Raw genomic sequence first — 20451 nt, 5'->3', positions numbered from 1 at the left:
TGTAAAAATCTTTAAAAAATACTAATAAGTATATTATAGTGATATATTAAATGAATTACAGAGCAAAAATAGCCAGATCCTGGGCAATTAAGAAATGTGATTATCCTACTACTATCAATTCCCTGCTCCTGGACCTTAAAAATCATTCAGAATAAGTGACTTTCACTAACTGAAAGAAAAGCATAGAGTCACAAGCCTATGCCAGTTTACAGAACCACATTAAGGGGAAAATGTGAAGGAAGATGTAAGAAGAAAACCAAAAGTTCGTGCATGTGTGCAAACACACACACACACTACACAATACCTGGTGGTCCTGAAAATCCTGGAGTTCCTGGATATCCTTTGTGACCAGGTGGTCCCATCTCACCTCGATGACCTGGCTTTCCTGGTGGTCCAGGTTCTCCAGGGAATCCTGACCTATCCAAGCCTGGAATTCCTGGGTCCCCTTTTGGCCCTGTCACACCTCTTCTGCCTATACATAAATAAATGCACACACGCATGGGTGAGTTAGCAAACATGCTTTCCCCGTAAAACTTAGAAATATTTTGTGGCTGCAGATATTTACCTATGATTCTAGGTAAACTGCACACTTGTGTGTGTGTGTGATGTCTCCCTTTTGCAAGATAAAATTTCTAAGATTTCACTCTGGCTCTAACATCTTCTGTTTCAATAATTCATCCAGAAATAGAAGTATAATATTTACATCTATCTCCTAGTCCAGTGGCACATTCAGGTACTACGCTGTCTGAATGTGGCTCCATTTTACACTTACACAAGACATATAGAGCCTCTCATGAGGAGGAGAGTCACTGGATGCTGTCAATGGAAACAGTGCCACTCTAACAATTAAGGTCTTGGCCAATACCTTATTTATATGAATGTATGAGCAGTACACCAGCCCATAGACGTTAACTGAGTTCTAAAGAATTTTTCCCAGAGACAGTCACCAGATTTGGATGAGAGGAGCTAAAAAATGGAGAAAGTTTTCCATATTATCTGGAACAAATAGCCTGCACCATTAAGATTTATTTGCATGCCCTTTCTTTTATGTTGCTTGTAAAACAATCAACTACATATTTTAGCTTACAGCTTGTTAAACTAGAATCTTTGCATAATTTTCTCTATTTCAACAAACAGAAATTCACCACTTGAATATACTTATGGAAGTATCAAAACTAAAATGCTGCCTGAGAGTGTATTATGTAGATACATATGCAAATTATCTATCTAGCTACCTATTTATCTATCTTTGGTATTCATATTTTCTTACATAAAAGATACAAATTAACTAGCTGTATTAAATTCAGGTCTCTTCTTCTATTGGTGGTGTACACTGCTATGTGCAACAAACCTATAACAGTAAAGTTTATGTTTCTAAAATAGCATTTCTCATTGAACAGCAGCCAGGATTTGTTGCTGGACAATTCCCACGTTAAACAGCTAAGAGCAGAGCCAGTGGTCCCTGTCACCGCCTGCCTCCATCCTGGTTTGGAGGTCTTCCTCCTACCTGGTTGCCCTTGCAATCCATTTAAGCCTGGAAGTCCTTGGGCTCCTCTGGGGCCCTCTAGGCACCTTCCTGGAGGTCCTTTATCTCCAGGTGGCCCAGGCTGCCCTGGATCTCCTGAAAAAGAATCCAGGGGGAAATTCAATTGCGAGAACTCAAGGTCCAGGTTGCTACTCCAGTCATTCTTCTATAACCCCCTCCCCCTTTCAGCCTATATTTAGTACTTTAGTGTGCCTTTTATAGAGGAGACTCGTAAAAGAGAAGAGAAGAAAGGGAGGCGGAAGAAAAGGAGGAAGAAAGGCAGGGCAGCCATGTTGAATGGGAAAATAATTAGGCCTCCTAGATTCTTTTCATTGAACTAGAAGTTATTTTGAGAAGGAGTCTTCATTGCTAAAGCACCTACACATTCAGCTGGCTGCATTTTAGTCGAGCTCACAGTGGAGAAAAGTAATCACACTTGCTATTGTACCTCGTGGTCCATCAAGCCCTTCTTTTCCTGGAATTCCAGGGAGACCTGGAAGTCCAGGGAGTCCAATTTCTCCATTTTCCCCAGAATTGCCTCTTTCTCCCGGAAAACCTGGTTTTCCTGGTTCTCCAGGCCTGGCTAGTGCTGGTTCTCCCTATAGCACAGAAATTATGTTAGTTTTGCTGCATAATGCTTCCAAATCCTCATTGCTACAGGCTAGTCTCTGAGGCTGTTCACTTGAAAATAACCCTGTTGGGGAGGCTCCATGTCTGTTTGCACAGCCACCGCTGTCCAATCAATTCTCCCTTTTCCACTCTAGCTGCTGACTTTGCTGTAAAATTATGCTTCAGGATATGTGTAGCCTCTATTCTTTAAGAGGACTGAGTTGGATAGCTCCACTTTTGCTAAATTTTCTCATAGCTACCCACACTTTTTTCTAGGGTTCTCCCATTTTATTTACTTTCAATGTTCATGAAGACATCAAGGAAGAAACAGAGGCAACCTTCCTTCAAATACCTTTTTTTTTTTTTCATACCGCGGTTGAATCCAGGGGTACTTAAGCACTGAGCCACATCCCCAGCACTTTTTTATATTTTATTTAGAGACAGGGTCTCACTGGGTTGTTTAGTGCCTCACAAAGTAAAGGCCTGGCTTTGAACTTGTGATCCTCCTGCCTCAGCCTCTCAAGCTGCTGGGGTTACAGGCATGTGGCATTGTACCCAGTTCAAATACCTTCTAAGGAAAGATGGTCCAGAGACACTTAAAATATTTGATATCTTCATCATCCACAATATACTGATAATTTCTACATCCAGAGCCTCCTGGCTAACGGGGGGCATCCCTACTGGGCAATTATGGTTTTCCCCCTTCTCCTCCAGGTCAGTCTGAGTGTAAATTCCTGCAAACCTTGGCTCCTGGGAAGCCTGGCTGTCCAGGTAACCCGGGCTCTCCCATTTTCCCAGGACAACCTGGTAATCCTTTTGTTCCGGGAAAACCTGGATCTCCTACAACAATAACAACAACAACAATAAATAAATAAATAAATAAATAAATAAACAAACAAACAAACACTGGAGATTAGTCTTATTGAAAGAATCTGAGCAATATCTCTCTTATTTTGTATAATACTTTTCTGAGGCAGCCAGCTATAGGTGTTTTTATGAAAGTTGGAATGATAATAAAACCAATGGGTAAACTAGCAATGAAAAAAATTGGATTATATTTTGACCAACATTTTAAATAATACTGAAACAAACATGTAATTGTCATAAAGCTTGGAGTGCTATACAACACATATGTGTCCTGGACAGGACTTCCGCAGAAGCCTCAAAGTTATCAGTCCATCTCTCAGCATCCGAATTCTTTTTTCTTTTTTTTAGTCTGGTACTAGGGATTGAATCCAGGGGAGCTCTATCACTGAGCTGCATCCCCAGCCCTTTTTAGTTTGTTTTGAGACAGGGTCTCATTAAACTGATGAGGCTGGCCAGGAATTTGTAATCCCCCTACCTCAGCCTCTCAAGTACCTGGGATTACAGGTATGTTACATCATTCCCAACTTCAGCTTCTGGATTTTGGGGAGTTTTTTCAACTTTCATGGGAAATATCATCTTTCCTTAAAGTAAAATAACTTCTTAATTTATTTTGGAGAGCATAGGAAAATCAGCCATTTGTGATATTTTTCAGGGGTGTGTGCGTGGGATTAAATTCAGGGCTTTACAAGTGGTAAGCACATACTCTACCACAGAGCTATACTCCCAGCTTTACTTGTGATTTAATAATTCATTCTTTATTTTAAAAATATGTAAGGTAATACATAAATGTAGAAAGTGCAGAAAAAACCTTATAATTTCACGATTGAGAAGAATTGATATTATTTTGATGAATTTTTTTCCAGTTTTTTTCCTATGCATTAAAAAAAAAAACATGATTGAGATGAGACTGCATAAATCAGTGTGAATTCTGCTTTTTCACCTAACATTACTGTGAGATTTTTAACAGACTCAGTGTCATTTTTCGAGGTTATAGGTATTTCCTACAGTATTTATTATATATACTTAAAACTTGTAAATAACCACAATGAACCTTGAATTTTAGTTTTTAATTTATTTACCCTTAGGTCCGGGAGGTCCAGGAAATCCAGTTCCTGGAATTCCTGGTTCACCATCAGGTCCAGGAAGACCAGGATTACATTTCCCCATGGATCCTGGGATACCTTAAAGACACACACCAGCAACTTTTCTTCATTTGTTTCAAAAGAAAATGCCTAAGTTCTCTGTGTCATCCTAACCCATTTTGGAAATTAAGAAATAATTTTAACATAAGCCCAACTGTATATTCTTTCTACTCACCCTACCCAGAGGACTAATTATTAGGAGATGCACAGAATTTTAAAAATAAAACTTAGTTCCTTAAAAAAGCATTCTAGATATCTTGAACTATATGTCTCCCTTTATGCATAAAAATAAAGTTTTAGAACACATTATCAGAGAAAAGTTGCTATGGGAAATACCCGGATTAACTATGGGCAAACATTCCTAACTGAATCACCAAAAATTCACAAAGATTATTTGCTCTCAGATTCCTTGTAAGTGATTATGCTAGTATGCTTTGGAACTTTTATGTTAGAAGCACCAGGAGGGATAATTTGATAATCCCAAAGGGCAATAGAGAATCCCCTCCTTGCTTGCTCATCTCACAGGTCTGGCTTGTGCTCCCTTTTGGAACCAATGAATATATTTTTTTTTCTTATAACAGGAAACTATTTTTTTTTTTCCAGGAGAGGAAGGGTATTATCTGATGTCATGCAACAGAACTGGCAAAAGGGATACTCACCAGGTGGACCTGGGGGACCAGCATGGCCAGGGCACCCTGGGGGTCCTGGGAGGCCTGGGACTGGTGTTGAAACAGTGGATTCTCCCTTAGGACCTTAAGAAAATTTGTGGTAAGATTGGGGTTCATATTGAAGTTCTTCTTGGATGTTGGGGAAAAATATAATTATAAGAGTTATAACCATTTTCCCAAGGAAAATAAAAAATATATCTGCTTCTACAATATCAAAACTAGCTTAGGGTTGACCATTCATTAAAAATTTCCTACTCAATCAACAAATGCTGATGAACTTCTGCTACCATCTAAAGCTTGTTTCAATTAATTGCTCAACAGTCTGATCTATTGAATGAGAATCCTTTCTGTAAAATTAATAATATGGAATTAAGCTGATGAATACTGATAGGATATTGATCTATTGGTGACCAGTTTCCATGGGAAGGCAGTAAAGTATATTGAGCAAAACAGTAAGTGTGGCCCAACACACTGGTCTGGACTTGAAGCTTGACATTGCTATTTATATGACCTGTGAGCTTGAGCACATTTTAAAAATTTTTCTTTTATTGGTTCATAATTCTTATACATAACATTAGGATTCATTTTGACATACTAATAAATGGATGAGATATAATTTGCTCCAATTCATTTCCCCTTATCCTCTCCTCACCCTGTTCCCCTTCCTCTGTTCTACTCATCTATTTATTTGCATTTTTTAAAAAAAATTAGTGTCTTGTGCATATACATAATGGTGAGTTTCACTGTATTATATTTATATATGTACATTGGAAATTAGTTCAGGTTCATTTCACTGTTTTTCCCTTAACTTATCCTTCCTCCCTCTCCCACAATACCCTTCTTGTATTCTCCCTATCTTTCTTTTGATGAAGTTTCCACCCCCTACCCCCATTTCTTTTCTCCCTTTTCCCCATATTATTTTAGAATAGCTTATGCATATCAGAGAAAAAAATTGTCCTTTGACTTTTGGGGTCTGACTTATTTCACGGAGCATTATAATTTCCAGTTCTATCCATTTACTAGCAAATGACATAATTTTATTCTTTTTTATAGCTGAGTAATACTCCATTGTATATGTATTCTACATTTTCTTTATCTATTCATCTATTGAAGGGCACCTAGGTTGGTTCCATAGTTTGGCTATTGTTAATTGTGCTACTATAAATGTGGTTGCATCCCTATAGTAGGCCGATTTTAGATTTTTTGGAAGATTTTAAATCTTTTGAATTATACTGAAGAGTGGGATAGCTGAGTCATATGGTTCCATTCCTAGTTTTTTGAGGAATCTCTACACTGCCTTCTAAGAGGTTACACTAATTTACAGTCCTACCAACAATGTATTAGTGTGCTTTTCTATTAGATCTTTGCCAATGCTTATTATTTGTGTCCTTGATAACTGCCATTCTGACTGGAGTGAGATGAAATCTTGATGTGGCTTTGATTTGCATTTCCCAAAGTGCTAGAGATGCTGAATATTTTCATATATTTGTTGGCCATTTGTAGTTCTTCTTTTGAAAAGCGTCTATTTGGTTCTTTTATTGGGTGTATTTCTTAACCTCTGGTAAGTTCCTTATCTGTCAACAGGGAAATAATAACCAACTAACAGATAAGGATTCAAGATAATATTATGACCACAGTAGCCAATATTACATCACATTGGGGATTAGACATGGCCTATATAGTCATATGTTTATAGAAAAAAAAAGTGATTCATGGTATATGCTGGGAAAAAATTTGATAATAATGTATTTTATGATAATGAGTTCTTCATTAAAGATTCATTTTCAGAAACTTGAGACGAGAGCTGAATGATGGATCAGAATATGTGTCAATAAACTTTCTATGTAAAAATATTAAATAACTTAGGCTTTTGTGGTCCAGATCTTTGTTACAACTATGCAACTCAGCCATGGTGTCATGAGAGTAACCAGAGAGGGGACATAAATGAGTGAGTGTGGCTGTGTTCCAATGAGCTGTATCAACACTGTGATTTGAATTAAATTTTTTAAAATGTATCACAAAATATTCTTAGAATTTTTTCAATTATTTAAAAATGTAAAAACCATTCTTAGCTTATGAACCATACAAAATTATTCTGTGGGCTAGATTTGGACTATGGACCATCATAGTTTGCTAATCCCTGGATTAGAACAATAGCTTCCAAAGTAAGATAAGGTCAAAAGTAAGAATTATATATGTATCATAAAATACGCTTTACATATTTTATATATGTGTGTGTGTGTGTGTGTGTGTGTGTGTGTGTATGTATTCATATAAACTTTACATATGTTTGGATAGAAATGTTGCATTCAATTCATAATACATATAAATAACTATGAAATTGTCCACTCAAAATTTTTTACTAATGAGGGACACTATGAAATGATTTGGAGACCCTGGATTCATTGGCTGTCACCCTTTAAAGTGATTTCAGAAGTAAAAGATGACCATGGTGGCATTATTTGTGTAACCCATTCTGTCCCAAGTTTTCAATTCTGCAAATATAATTCTTATTTCAAAGTGACTTTGAGTAGCATAATTGTTTTTACAGGTGCTCCAAATCTGAGGAGATGGGGCAAAATGGGTTCAAACTCTCTGTAACACTTTGATCTCGTTTCCACCATACTCCCACCCATAAACATTAAGAACCTAGTTTCTCCTGAATACAGAGCTATGTTCAGTACCTGTGAATTCCAAATGTTACCTGGTCTTTAAAACTATTTTCCAACAACTTTTCCTCGTTTGTCTTAGGTATTATAAAGTTTTATTTACACCTTTGTATTGTGTTATTGATCAAAAGAACAAATTTGCAACAATGTTATTGGGCTGCTGAGGCCTTGGTAAGGTTTCTCACAGTCAAGTTCTGTTTTTTGCTTCCTCTTGGTATATTGTGATTGACTTCCACTCACCCTTAGGATCTTTTTACTCTATACACTTATATCAGGAAGAGATATATGCAATCCTCTGAATGCCCAGTAACAGGGAAAATGGATTTTCTCTGATATACCCTATATATTCTTTCTCAGTGGCTGTTAATTTGACATATTCTTTTTGTTAGAAATGAGTTTATATATGGTCATTGGTCTTGAAGGCACTTAATTAGCCCTAGGAACCATCAACCCACCCCATAGGAAAACAGGACTGGAAAGAAAACTAACCAACCGGCTTCTCCAGGTGGTCCTGGGGCTCCAGGAATTCCTTGGGTGCCCTTTGGACCTGGCTCTCCTGGGGGTCCATAGCCAGGTGGTCCAGCAGGTCCTGCAGATCCAGGGGACCCAGGGGACCCAGGATCCCCTGGAGGACCCTGGTCCCCCTTCTTACCACTCAAGGCCTGTGACAATAAGAACATGTTTACATGTGGTGCTTCATGCCATTATCTCCCAAATACATGTTAATCTCACTCCAAATATGAACAGCAGCTAGGCCAGCAATACAGCTAGGCTTTCATTGAGAAGCCCTTGAATGAAAAAGCAGTTGGCAGTTATTAAAAATAAGAGCCCATGGGCTCCTGTTGTTTTATGCAATGTTGAAATTCAGCAATATTGTATCATCTTGAAACTGTCTTAAGTCCCACTTGAGATGATCTCCAATGACATGTGTCCCATAAGATGATCGCTAACTTAAACTAAGTTCAAATGTTCAAATGGCTTTAGAGGTCACTTTCATGCTGTTGGTACATTTCCAAACTAAAACCTGTACAGCAAGCCTTTATTTGTATAGTTTTCAACAGGTATTTTTATTACAAAGGAGATATTCTACCTGTATTGAGTTTTCTTATAAAATATCTACCCTTGTGTTAAAATAAATTCATGCGCTCTAACTTTAAAAATGAGTTGTATACTTAAAAGAAGTTGAACTTCTTTTATGGGCCCAAATAAATTTACAGGTACTTTCACTGTTGGAGATCACTGGGTGGCTAAGTGGTTTTTCTCCTTTTTAAATTTTTGGCACCCAGGATTTAACCCAGGGGCACTCTACCACTAAAGCCATACCCACAGCCCTTTTAATTTTTGAGATAAGGTCTTGCTGAATTGCTGAGGCTGGCCTTGCCTTTGTAATCTTTCTGCCTCAGCCTCTTGACTCACTGGGATTACAGGCCTGTGTCACCACACCCTGCCTTTTTTTTTTTCTTTATAATCATATGACCTGACTCAACAAATCACCTCTTTGACTTTTTCTCATTTACTTTTTGGAGCATCTTTACCAAACCTAAAAAAGGAAAATAATGAGATGCCGATGGAGACATTTTATGAACTCTAGTAATGCTAGACCAAAAGAACTCAGACTTGGTTCTTCTACAAGCCTGTCTATTGCCAAGTGGACAGCCCAGAGGTTTGCTCAAGCAGGAGCTGGGAAACCTTAGATGCTCCCAGGAAATCAATTTTCCATGTCTACATGTAGGAGTCACATTTACATAATGATAACTAGGGTCTGTAAATGAATCTTTAAATGTGCTTACCAAATTTTCCCAAATCTGTTCAAGGTGGGACCCATTTTATTGGATAAATCTGATTAACCTTGGAAGAAACTGGTATTTTGTAGACTAGTGTGAGCAAAATTCTCACAGATACATTGTGTGAGGGGCTCAGTCTTTCACTCCAAGTTATTTTAGAATAGATCTGGTAGATTATTTCCTAATGAACCTGTGAAAAATTCTATTACACAAAAAGTCAAATTTACATAAGCTAAGATATTTTAAATGACAAAACATTCAATCCCTTTGACTTCCATACTCTGAACATTTTTTATACATTTATTTTTACTTAAAAGAATAAACAGTGCCCCCCAAATATTTACTAAAACTTTTCCCTATTAGTCATTTTCTGAACTTCTCTAGAAATTCATTTGATGTAAAAATGTAACTTTCATGTGAGACGGAGTCATTATCAATGTAGAATTTCAATTAAAAGTTGCCTACTTACTTTGTCAAAATACTATAAATATTTGCTTGGGTTATAACTAGTAATTTGAAGATGTCCCATTTGAAGTGAGAATGATGAGCCATGCTAAGTAGCCAACCATTTTATGGAAGGAAATCATCTTATCTCAGTACCAAGGAGCAGCACTCCATCTATGGGCGAGGGGGTAATCCAAAAAAGTTGCCAAACACCAACCGGTTCTCCTCTAGGTCCTGGTAATCCTTTAGCTCCCGGAGTTCCAGGAATTCCATCCAAGCCCTTTTTCCCTGGATGCCCTCTGAGCCCAGGATCCCCTGGGGCACCCACTGGCCCCTGGGGCGGAAATGTTTCACCTTTTCCTCCTTTAAGTCCAGGATCTCCCTCAGCACCTGGAAATCCCTAGGGTAGTACACAGAGTTGTCCTATGTTAGTCTTAGAAAGAATGTCAACAAGAACTTTTCAGATTTAATAAATGTGGATTTTTTTTGGAACACATATTTTCGTTGGCCCATAAATATCATTTCAAACTTTTGTTTGCTTGTAACTTCCAAAACTGGAAAAGAATTTAGTTAGTATAATTCAATACAATACACACAATAATATAATCCAATATGAAGCATCAATCAACATAATTCAGATTATGTTTAGTTATTGATAAATTTTAACATCTCTAAATAAGTTGACTTAAATATATTTATCCATGTCTAAGTTTCTGATTCACAATGTTAATGAATGTCAAGTTTTTTTAACGGGCTTTGTTGAGCTATAATTTATATACCATAACATGTATCTTTTGTAACAGTACAATTCAATGATTTTTGGCAAATGTATAGAATTATGCCACAATTATAACTTCATATTAAAATATTTCCATCACTCCTGTTGCTCTCAAATCCACTTGTGGTTAATCCCTGTTCCCACCCTGAGCCCAGGCAATGATTAATTTCCTTTCTCTGATACCACTGAAAATTATTTCTAAATTCATTAATTCACTCATGTATTCATTTCTTTATTCATTTGATCAGTGAGTATCTGTTGAGCACCTATTCTTTGCCTATCAATTAAACATCCACACTTTGCCAAACAAATTAATAATCTGTAGGTAGTGCAGTCATGTTTCCAGAGCAACCAGTTTTCCAAACTAAACCTAAAGCTTTATGATCATGAACTCTTACTGGAAATCCTGGAAGACCAGCACTTCCTGGGGACCCGGGGCTTCCTTTCACTCCAGTAGCACCTCGACCTCCTGTAAAGCAATCCACAATCAGCAATGCAACACCAACTCTGAATGCCCTGAAGATTGATTGCATTATATGAAGAAAACACTGCATTTCCTTATGAGGATAGAAAGACAATTCCAATCACAAAATGAACAGAGCCATAAGAGAATGGGGGTAGGTGACTAGAATAAGAGATAATATAAAAAGCAAGAATGTTTAGATGTTAGCTTCCTAACATTCTCATCTTTACAATTTAAGGACTTATTTTTCCTAATGATATGCTCATTGAAGAAAATTATACAGAAGGAAGAGAATAAAAATTGGGCTGGGGGTGTAGCTCAGTGGTAGAGCACTTGCCTAGCAAGACCATGGGTTCACCATGGGTTCCACCCCCAGCATTGCAAAAACAGTAAAAATGGTAACAAACAAAACAAAAATATTACTCACAAATCTATCATCAGATAACACTTCATTTTAATGTATATTATTCTTAAACTTTTATGTCTATGAATGCATAAGACTCATATATACACTATTTTGGAAACTTACTATACATATGTCAGTAAGTATAGGTTTAGAGCTTCGTTTTAGATGACTGCGATAATAACTTACTATGTGGGTGAGCCTCATTTATTTAGTTAGCTTCTGTTTTTAGATATTTGGGTTGTTTTTCAACTTACAGCTATTGTAAACAATGTTGATATTTACTTTACAAATTTATATAAATATGTACTTTATAATAAATGCTTACAAGGGTAACTGCAAGTCCAAGTGGACACAAAATTTTCTGAATCTCTGGAGTCTTTTGCCAAATTGCATTTTACTGTGCAATTTTATACCTCCTGTGGATGTTTAAATATCAATGTAAAAATTATCCTTTTAATGATCTTTTGGATGACTCAGGCCAGTTAGTCAACAAATGCTTATTCAAGTTCCATATTTTGCAAGATACTGAGTCAGAATACATATTTTCTATAGTAATCCAAATCATTTTACTTTCCCATAACTTCTTTGATTATACCTGTAAATGCCAAATGTAGAGAAACTAAGGAAAGTACCATGATGCAACTTGTCCACCTGTGCACCTTGGGTCAGAGATGAAGCTCTGGGAAATGTAGAGAAATACAGGTCTCTGATCTTTTTCTCCTTTATTCCTCTCCCTCCTTTCCTTGGAGTTTTTGTTCTAGTAGAATGTTACCCCAGAGACTCGGACACCACATAGGAGCTGCATGAAGAACAGTCCCCCTACCTTTCTCTCTTAGGCTTGTCTCAAGATTCAGGGCAGTGGCAGTCACCACAAAGTAGCTGAGTGAGGTCTTCATAAAGAAGTGGGTGGGACTTGAAGGTGACAAAGGATCTTGCCCAGGTATGTGTCCTCCTCTCTGGCCATGTGCCCAAGTCTGATGTCTTTTTCTTTGTACTGATACTCAGCCTCCCAAAAGACCTTATGCCAATGTAAATGTCTACTGGGCCATAGGGACATGCAACCATTCTGTGTCATCCCCTGCTCTGAGGACATGGCTATATATACATTTTTTTTAAACTTGGCTATGACTCTTGTCAAAAGTGGGAACATGAAAAAAATGCACAGAGAAGTCTTGTGTGCTTGTTTGGTTCAGATGCTCCACTGGTTTAAGTTTTCTGCTGGACCCTGCAGGAATCTGGTTACAATTCCTGGCTAGCACAATAAAGTTCAGTGATGAAAATGGAAAAGAGAAAATACCAGCTTTTATATGAATCTGGTTAAGAGAGTAGATGTTTCTGAAACTCTCCCTCCAAGTTTGTCATATCTGGCAATCTCATAGTTCTTTAAATTTCCCAGTGTGATTACTTTCTGTCCTTGAGCAAACACAAATTTGTGTGCAAATTGTTCATACCTGGGATTCCTTTGACACCACCCAACCCTGGCAATCCTGGGAGGCCAGGGGGCCCTGGAATACAGGGGCACTCTATGCACAGGAGGCCTGGTTCTCCTGAAATGAAAGCAGGTTTGCATCACCTGTAAACATACCCTAGATTCACAGTAAGGACGAATGTGCACCATCCACACATTAATTATATTTAAACATTTTCCAGGTAGCCCCAAATCATCTAGTACTTTGTACAATTAATAGAAAAGTTCACATACTCTATCTTCTTACATTTTTGTTCTGAGCTGTATAATTCTTCTGGGAGAGGAAATTCTAAAAATCTAGTACTAAACATCAACTATTTCAGGGAATCTCTTCTTTCATGTAGGATAAAACTCGCATTCTAGTGATACCCGACAATTAAGTGCCAAGTGAATTCTTGATTGACAGGTAATGGAATATTTTTAGCTAATATTTTTGGAAAAGGAGCCACCCCAGGTTGGCGCTGTTTGGGATCACTGCTGTCTCAGGGGGAAAGAAATTAGTGACAATGCTGTCATTCTAACAGAGTAGCACTATTAACTGAACCAACCTTTGGGCCCATAGACCCCTGGGACTCCCGGAGGCCCTAGATGGCCTTGCAGGCCACGATCGCCAGGTGGACCTTTGCGAAAAATGGTGTCACCTATGAAAGGACAACATCAAAGTCGTTTTTATTTTTTCCAACTAGTAAATATTCTAATATACGGATTACTTCATATACATTTTACCCATCTTTGTATAGGAAGCTGAGTCTTTGAAAGTTTACCTTCAAGGGAAGTTTTTATTTTATTTTTTTCAAAATAATCAAAACTTAACTGAATGCTCTTATTAATATTAAGAGTTTTTCAGATTTTTAAAAATTTTCTAGGTTTATAATAATCACATTGTCTATGAATAATAAATGCTTCCTCCCTTCTAAAAACAAATAATTTTTTAAAATCCCTTATATACAGAAGATTTTTAGGTCTCTTAGGAGAGTTGAATATGAAACACATAACATGCCAGGAAAGGTGTTTTAAAATATAAATTGAGCTATATGTTCAAGAGGACCCATTGGACCTATGAGTCAACACAGAATGCTCAGCAGGTAACAGGGGGATAGGATGCTATTGTCAGAATCTCTGTGCACTCCAAACCCTTTGGGCTGCAGCTCTGTGGCCTCTGACCCACTTCCCCTGGCAGCACCTTGTCTCAGACCCAGGATGCACAGCTCTGGACTCCCGCTCTGAACTTTCCTGCTGATGCCAAGGCATGGGATGCTTGAGAACCCAGCAAACCCAGCCTGGTAATGGGGGCAGTGGGCAGGAACAGGTTGTCCTGTCCCATGGGGCAAGTTACAACCCATGGGAAACAGGAGCTGGTGGATAAATTCTTGCCTCTTCCTCCCCAGGGACAGATTATCCTGAGACAGGCCTCTTGGCAGAGACTCTAAGGGCTGAGCAAGGAAACACCCTTGCCAAGGCCACCGTGATAACCAGTTCTCCTTCTCTGCTTCTCCCTCTTGTCCCTGCTCCCTCCTGGGAAGACCTTGAAAAGTCATCATTCGCCCATAGTTCCTTTCACAGATGGTTACTAAAATGAAACGCCACTGCAAAGATCACTCAGGAAAAACTCCCACGGACTAATGGCCAAGCAGTATGGAGTTTACTGCCCCCGATTTGCAAACTGCTGTCAGGGGCAATGGACACTGTGTCTCTTTACCTGGAGGTCCTGGAGGTCCTGGTGGCCCTGCAGGGCCTGGTGAGCCAGGACAGCCAGGGGACCCAGGCAGGCCCACGGTGTTCTTTCCTGGAGGTCCTCGCTCCCCTTTGATTCCTTTCAAGCCAGGCCACCCGGGGGCTCCTCTGAGGCCAGGACTTGATGATCCTTGGAGAAAATTATCAGTTGTTTTACTTTAAATACTTTCCCTGGTTAATATATATTTATTTTCCAAATGAAAAAAAAGTGATATATTCTTATTTACGAGAGTTGCATAATTATGAGATATATAAAGTATATAAAATAAAAGGTGAATATCCTCACTTCCATCTTCTTTGGTTTTATTAAATTAGATTACAGTGTGGTAAAGTACAGAACTCTCCATTCCAGGGAGATAAGATGTGTCATTTATTACAAGGACTGAAACAGAGTTTGGGAAACACTGCAAACTTTTCATTTATAAGTACTCATGAGAACTTCTTCCATTGGTGCTATTTTGTAGATTTTTTTTTTTTAAATTAGAGACTAGGAAATACCTACTTTCAGTGCCCCAAACGAAAGGAAAGAAAGTTGTGATTGGATTTCATTCCTGCCTGTTGTCTTGGCATAAAAGAGGCTCAGGGTAGGGAATTGAGCCAGTTGGTGCAAATCCCACCCTAATCCTAAAACATCAACATGTAAGGAGGGGACAGTCTCAAATCTTTGCCTTGCGAAGAGTTGAGCTGTTAGGAGGAGAAATGTCACTACCTAAGGGCCGAGGACACAGTGATGGTCATATCTGGTCATTCTTTATTACATGAGCATAAAGAAAAATCCTTCTGAGGTCAGTTTCAGAGCTTTATAATTTCCCACTCACTGGCTTTTTAAAGGAGCCTGTTCATTACTCAGGGTCCTGGTAGAGAGAAAGGGATCTTCCTCGATCTTTGACCAGGCTTCCAAAATATTCATTTGCCCATTCCAATTTCAAGATATACCCACTGTTAATAGTTTGAAGCATGCTTTTCCAGGCAGGGATACATTACAGGTACACCCATATCTACCCACGATGTCTCTGTTTCCTATGGTGATATTATAGTAAGCATTTCATTCTGCAATCTGATTCATTTCAATTCATTATTAAATGAATTAAATACAAAACAGTTTAATATAAAGCATTGTATAGAAAAATATATAATCAATGTCAGGGCACCCACTACTCTGGTTTATCAAGTCCCTGTTCCTTTTTCTCAGATTTGTTTCTTTAAAAACAATACAGTACAATTATAATTATAATTGATGGGCCCTTTTAGAACCATCCCTGATCTTAGTTTTCTTTTCCGAAAGAGAAACACTCAAATAACTAACAGATTAAAATTAAAAATGTTACAGAAAAAGTATAATCTGATACATAATGAAAGCTGTCATTTTTCAACCAAACTCATTTTAATAATATTGTTTTCTGCTTCTGTGCCTCTTCTGAGTTTGAAGATCCCTGCTCATATCCGAAAGTTACTGAAAAAATTCCTTGACAATGAGACCCTTATACTTGGTTAAAACCACTGAGAAGTAAAAAAGAGCACTTCTGTATCAAATTGTATCACCTTCTGTTCTCTATTCTACTCTGGACCACAAAGATAAAAATTAAGAAGCTAGAAACACATTTAGATTGATTAATAGAACATTGGTTTACATAAATCACGCAAACTTAAAAGAGATCTATGAATTTTCTTTTTTAATAGCATTTCTGTTTGTATTCCAAGAAATAGGACATACCAGTACTTCCAGGAACTCCAGGGGGACCACTGGGACCTGGAAAGACAAAACATTAATTAATTACTCATAAAGATGTAAAAGTTGAAATCTTGGGTGATACTATAATCATAGTAACAAAGAGTTTTTCATACTTCTTCCCTGCTCTCATATGGATAAATATTAGAAATATCACTTATTTAGACAAACCGGAGCCAGATAACTATTTTTAGGTGTCTAAAATTCAAAAGTAAATGATGCCATCTGGTTGTTTTCACATAATTCAGCAGAGACTTGCTAAGAACCTGCTGTGTGTTTTGTACTTTGTTGGGAGTTCAGATGTAAGAAAACTAAACATCACTGGGATCTGTGAGGATCTGCAGTTTGGTTTCTTCCTCTATCTCAGATTGCTTCTAGCTGTCCATAATGTGTATATTTATCTGCCATTTTATTTTTCTAAGTAAAATTCTCCTTTGAAATCTTCTTTATATCAATAATTTACCTAGATAAGTAGTTCTCATTTCTGGCTGTACATTAGAATAATTAGGGGAGTTTTTATAATCTACCAGTATTCAGGACTGACTCTCCTGCAGAAAATAAAATCAGAATCCCAGGGAGGGGGACCTTGACAAGGTCATTAGTTAGAAGTTCCCAGGGATGCTAATATGTAGCCAGTGATAAGAGCACCTGCCTGAGAACTTTTCATAGAACTTTCAGATCTATGAAAAGTGATAGCATATATGCAAACCTTAAGTTCATGATGTCTATTTGCAGAGCTAGGAAACTAGGATGTCAGTCCCCTGCTTTTATGGATTTTCTCAAGTTACAGCTCTTTCCTCTTTTGCAGTCACAGTGAGATTACTGATTTCTTACACTCCCTCTTCTTGTTGTCTGGCCATGTTAGTGTCTTCTTGACAACTTGAATTTCATGCTGTGCTATACAAAGATAATTTAATTAGTTTCTATGGCATACCATTTACAAAGTGTTCATGCAAAAAAAAAAAAAAGAAAATTGAAAGAAAAAAATACCACCATTAGTCAAAATTAGGTGCTTTCTTTCTTCTGTCCCTACCCTCAAAATCCTAGCTCTATGAGTGTGTGGTATTTGTTACTTTGGATGAAAGAAAGAACAAAGCAGAGGTTTTAGGAAGAAATGTATCCTCACCCTGTGGGCCACGTGCTCCTTTGGGTCCTGGAGGGCCTGGGATTCCTTCATCTCCCTTTTCCTGGTATGCATCATAATATTCTGTCTTAAAGGAAAAGGAAGTGAATAAAAAGAAAGGATAGCTATTTATGAATTGCTCACCAAATGCAAAATTGCTTCAACTTCTTCATTTGGGCTAAAATGTACTTTCCTTAATTTTGTGAATTCACATGTTTACATGTTAGCCAGAGTTTGGTGGTCATACACAGGTAAGTGGACAACTTTAAAGAAAAATTTGACTTCTTTTGGTTTCATAATTTTTCATGGGCTTTCAATTAGAAATACATTTTATTATGTGATCCATGTATATACATACATATACATATTCACATGTATAGGAATAGATATTTAAATTTTACAAAATAGTTACTTACCACTATGACATAGGATCAACTCTGAGTTGTAGTTTTTTTTTGTTGTTGTTGTTTGGTTTTGTTTTTCTATTTTACTGCTTTAAAATGCTGGTCCTGATGGACTCATGTTATTTCAAAGCATGGTGAAACCCACACATCCACAAATATATGTATATTGATTCTTTAAATTCCAGGACAGCATTGACCAGCAAGAACCAAGGGACATTACTTTTTACATGTCCAGTGGAACTCCAGCTGTTCTCCTTAACCATTTATTCCCTAAACAGACCTTCTTTTGACGTTAGTAGAAGCTGCAAACAGAGTTGTGTTAGGATTGAGCATAACAAAACACCAGTAAGCTGGGAATGCTAAGAATCCCTCTGAAGTTCAATGGCAAGTAGATTGTGCATAGAATTAATTTATTTTTCATTTATTCTGAAGGAAAAAAGAGGGGAATATATGTATGTATATGTAGAACTCTCTGTTTTGTTTCTCATATGCTGCCTGAGCCAATTACTTTGTTGACTTGTGTAACAATAAGGTAACAAGAACCTGTGGGTAAGAAATGTGTACAAAAATCACAAAAATATAATAATAATAATAATATAATAATCTCTGTAAAACACATAATGTAGGTGTGCACTTGCTTGGTGTTGGACATTGCTATGTACTTCCATGAATTAGTCTATTTAATCTTCCTGGAAGCTCCTTAGAAGTATTTAGGGACTACTTGTATCTCAATCATTTCCTTTAGTATAAAAGTGAACATCCTTTGTAGCGATCTTCAGTTACTGAGCTAACTTACTTAGCTTGGGGATCTGACGGCATTTCTAACAAGAAAATACCTGTTCCACCCCCACATACCCAATCAGAGATAGCAGCTCTGCTCAGCACCCTAAATGTGAGACACAGGCTTTTGAGGCAGGAGATGAACAGATGCCAGAACTCAGAGCCTGTGTCTCTTGAAGCTTTGAAGTCCTAGATATATAGAATGTGGCCTATCTGCAGTCAGGAGCAGACAGATATCAAAACCTTGACTGCGCTGGGGAGGGGAGTGCTGTAAGCTGCATTGGACCCTCCCATTGGGATGACCGGCTTTTGCTGACCCTGCATCAAACTGATGGCTGAGCTTCTGCTACCTGAAAGCACAAGAGTTGTCATAACTGGCCTGGGTGGGGGTAAGAAGGAACTGGTGTCCTTGTCCTATGCACCAGCTGTCTATGGCAGCAGCCCTCTTACTTTGCTAAGAGGGTGCAGGATCACCTTGGGCTAAGCCTGACCACACCAGGCTTTTCCTCTCCAGAGCCCAATAGGCATTCTAGTGCACCCCAGGTACAAAATAGAAATACTTATGCATTGAAAATGGACAAATAATGCTGACAGCTATTTTTAGCCCTCATTTGATAAAATGGCAAATGCTATCATGTTTATCATAGGAAATGATGAGAGACATTGACTCGAAACTTCCTCAGTACTTTGAAGAACTTCATCCAAGATGACACTGGTATCAGCATTAGTTACACTTACTGGACCGCGAAATCCTGGGGGGCCGATGTCCCCTTTCCATCCCTACATTGAAAGACAGTTACAGATTATGAATATGTAAATCAAAAGTATTTATGTATTTGGTACAGTTGAAAAGCAAAATGCACAGCTGGACAATAAAATTAACAATTAGTGTTATTTAGGTACAATCTACAAACCAAATTAAAGTTAAAGGAAGATTGTCTTTATGTTCATGGAAAGCCTGTATCTGAGTCAGGAATTCCATCTATAAGGCCATGAAGAAGTGGTTGTTACTGGATCTGTTGGTTCTCCAGGCTTCTACTCAACTACCTTTCCTAGATGTTCACAGACTTTGCACATGCATGTTCTGGCTCAGATTAAAGGTGCATGACCACCAGGCCATGGCCTGTATGCAATCTCTAGTGGCTCAGCTGAGACCAACACCTTTTGTTTCACTAAGAATTCTACTAGGAATGTTATTAATAAAGGATAAGAATTTGCACATATACCTACATATAGAAATTTATTTGAAAATGTTTGCAATATGTTGTCATGAACAAATGATGTGGTGTGCAAACACAATTAATTGTGACCTGTCAGCAATCCCTGAACCAGGGTGAGAGGCAGAGATCCACCCTACACTTGACCTCAAATGACCAGATACCTCCTGCCATTGTAAGCCTTATCCAACCACTTTCTCATGGGGAGCTGAAATCTTGATTGTGGGTCTTAAACCAGTCCAGCTTCTACTACACAGAATGAATTTAATATTTTCCCTTTGGAAAATAAACCCTTCAAAGGTTTATGTAAAGTTTCTTTTTAACAAGTATGTTAAGGTATTTATTTAAATGACATCTGTGACTGAGATTCCTTGTTCCCAGAAAGGCTGTCAATACCAAATCAAATTAAAATGCCTGAAAATAGGCTGTTAGGGTGGGGGTTACCTTAATGCCATCTTCACCCATTAACCCAGGGAAGCCCCTGTTGCCCTTGGCTCCCTAAAGAAAAGAGCAAAAGGAAAAGGGTCAGAAGACAGAAATCAATTGCATCTTTGTGAAGCAGGAGCAGTCTGAACTTATTTAAATTTTCTTTCAATTTATCTTTTAAACTGACACCTAATAGTTGCACAAATTTATGGGTG

General features: G+C 37.9%; 1 protein-coding gene across 1 annotated transcript in view; it reads right to left on the bottom strand.

Annotated features, from left to right (window-relative positions):
• COL4A3 (collagen type IV alpha 3 chain) overlaps positions 1–20451 on the bottom strand; it is a 135371-nt gene that overhangs the window by 29442 nt on the left and 85478 nt on the right. Inside the window, exons 17-32 of the mRNA XM_081260738.1 lie at positions 20255–20308; positions 19332–19373; positions 17413–17497; positions 16272–16307; positions 14523–14687; positions 13372–13464; positions 12807–12902; positions 10885–10955; positions 9926–10108; positions 7974–8142; positions 4803–4895; positions 4081–4182; positions 2877–2974; positions 1974–2124; positions 1508–1621; positions 305–472 (exon numbers count right to left, since the gene is read on the bottom strand). Coding sequence (XP_081116864.1) covers positions 305–472; positions 1508–1621; positions 1974–2124; positions 2877–2974; positions 4081–4182; positions 4803–4895; positions 7974–8142; positions 9926–10108; positions 10885–10955; positions 12807–12902; positions 13372–13464; positions 14523–14687; positions 16272–16307; positions 17413–17497; positions 19332–19373; positions 20255–20308 — 1720 coding nt within the window. The remainder of the gene's footprint in view (positions 1–304; positions 473–1507; positions 1622–1973; positions 2125–2876; positions 2975–4080; positions 4183–4802; positions 4896–7973; positions 8143–9925; positions 10109–10884; positions 10956–12806; positions 12903–13371; positions 13465–14522; positions 14688–16271; positions 16308–17412; positions 17498–19331; positions 19374–20254; positions 20309–20451) is intronic.

The sequence above is a fragment of the Spermophilus citellus genome (genome assembly GCF_964194105.1).
Source record: "Spermophilus citellus genome assembly, chromosome: 11".
Classification (NCBI taxonomy): Eukaryota; Metazoa; Chordata; class Mammalia; order Rodentia; family Sciuridae; genus Spermophilus; species Spermophilus citellus.
The sequence above is the reverse complement of the archived record's forward strand: the minus strand, read 5'-3'. Positions and strand labels throughout refer to the sequence as shown.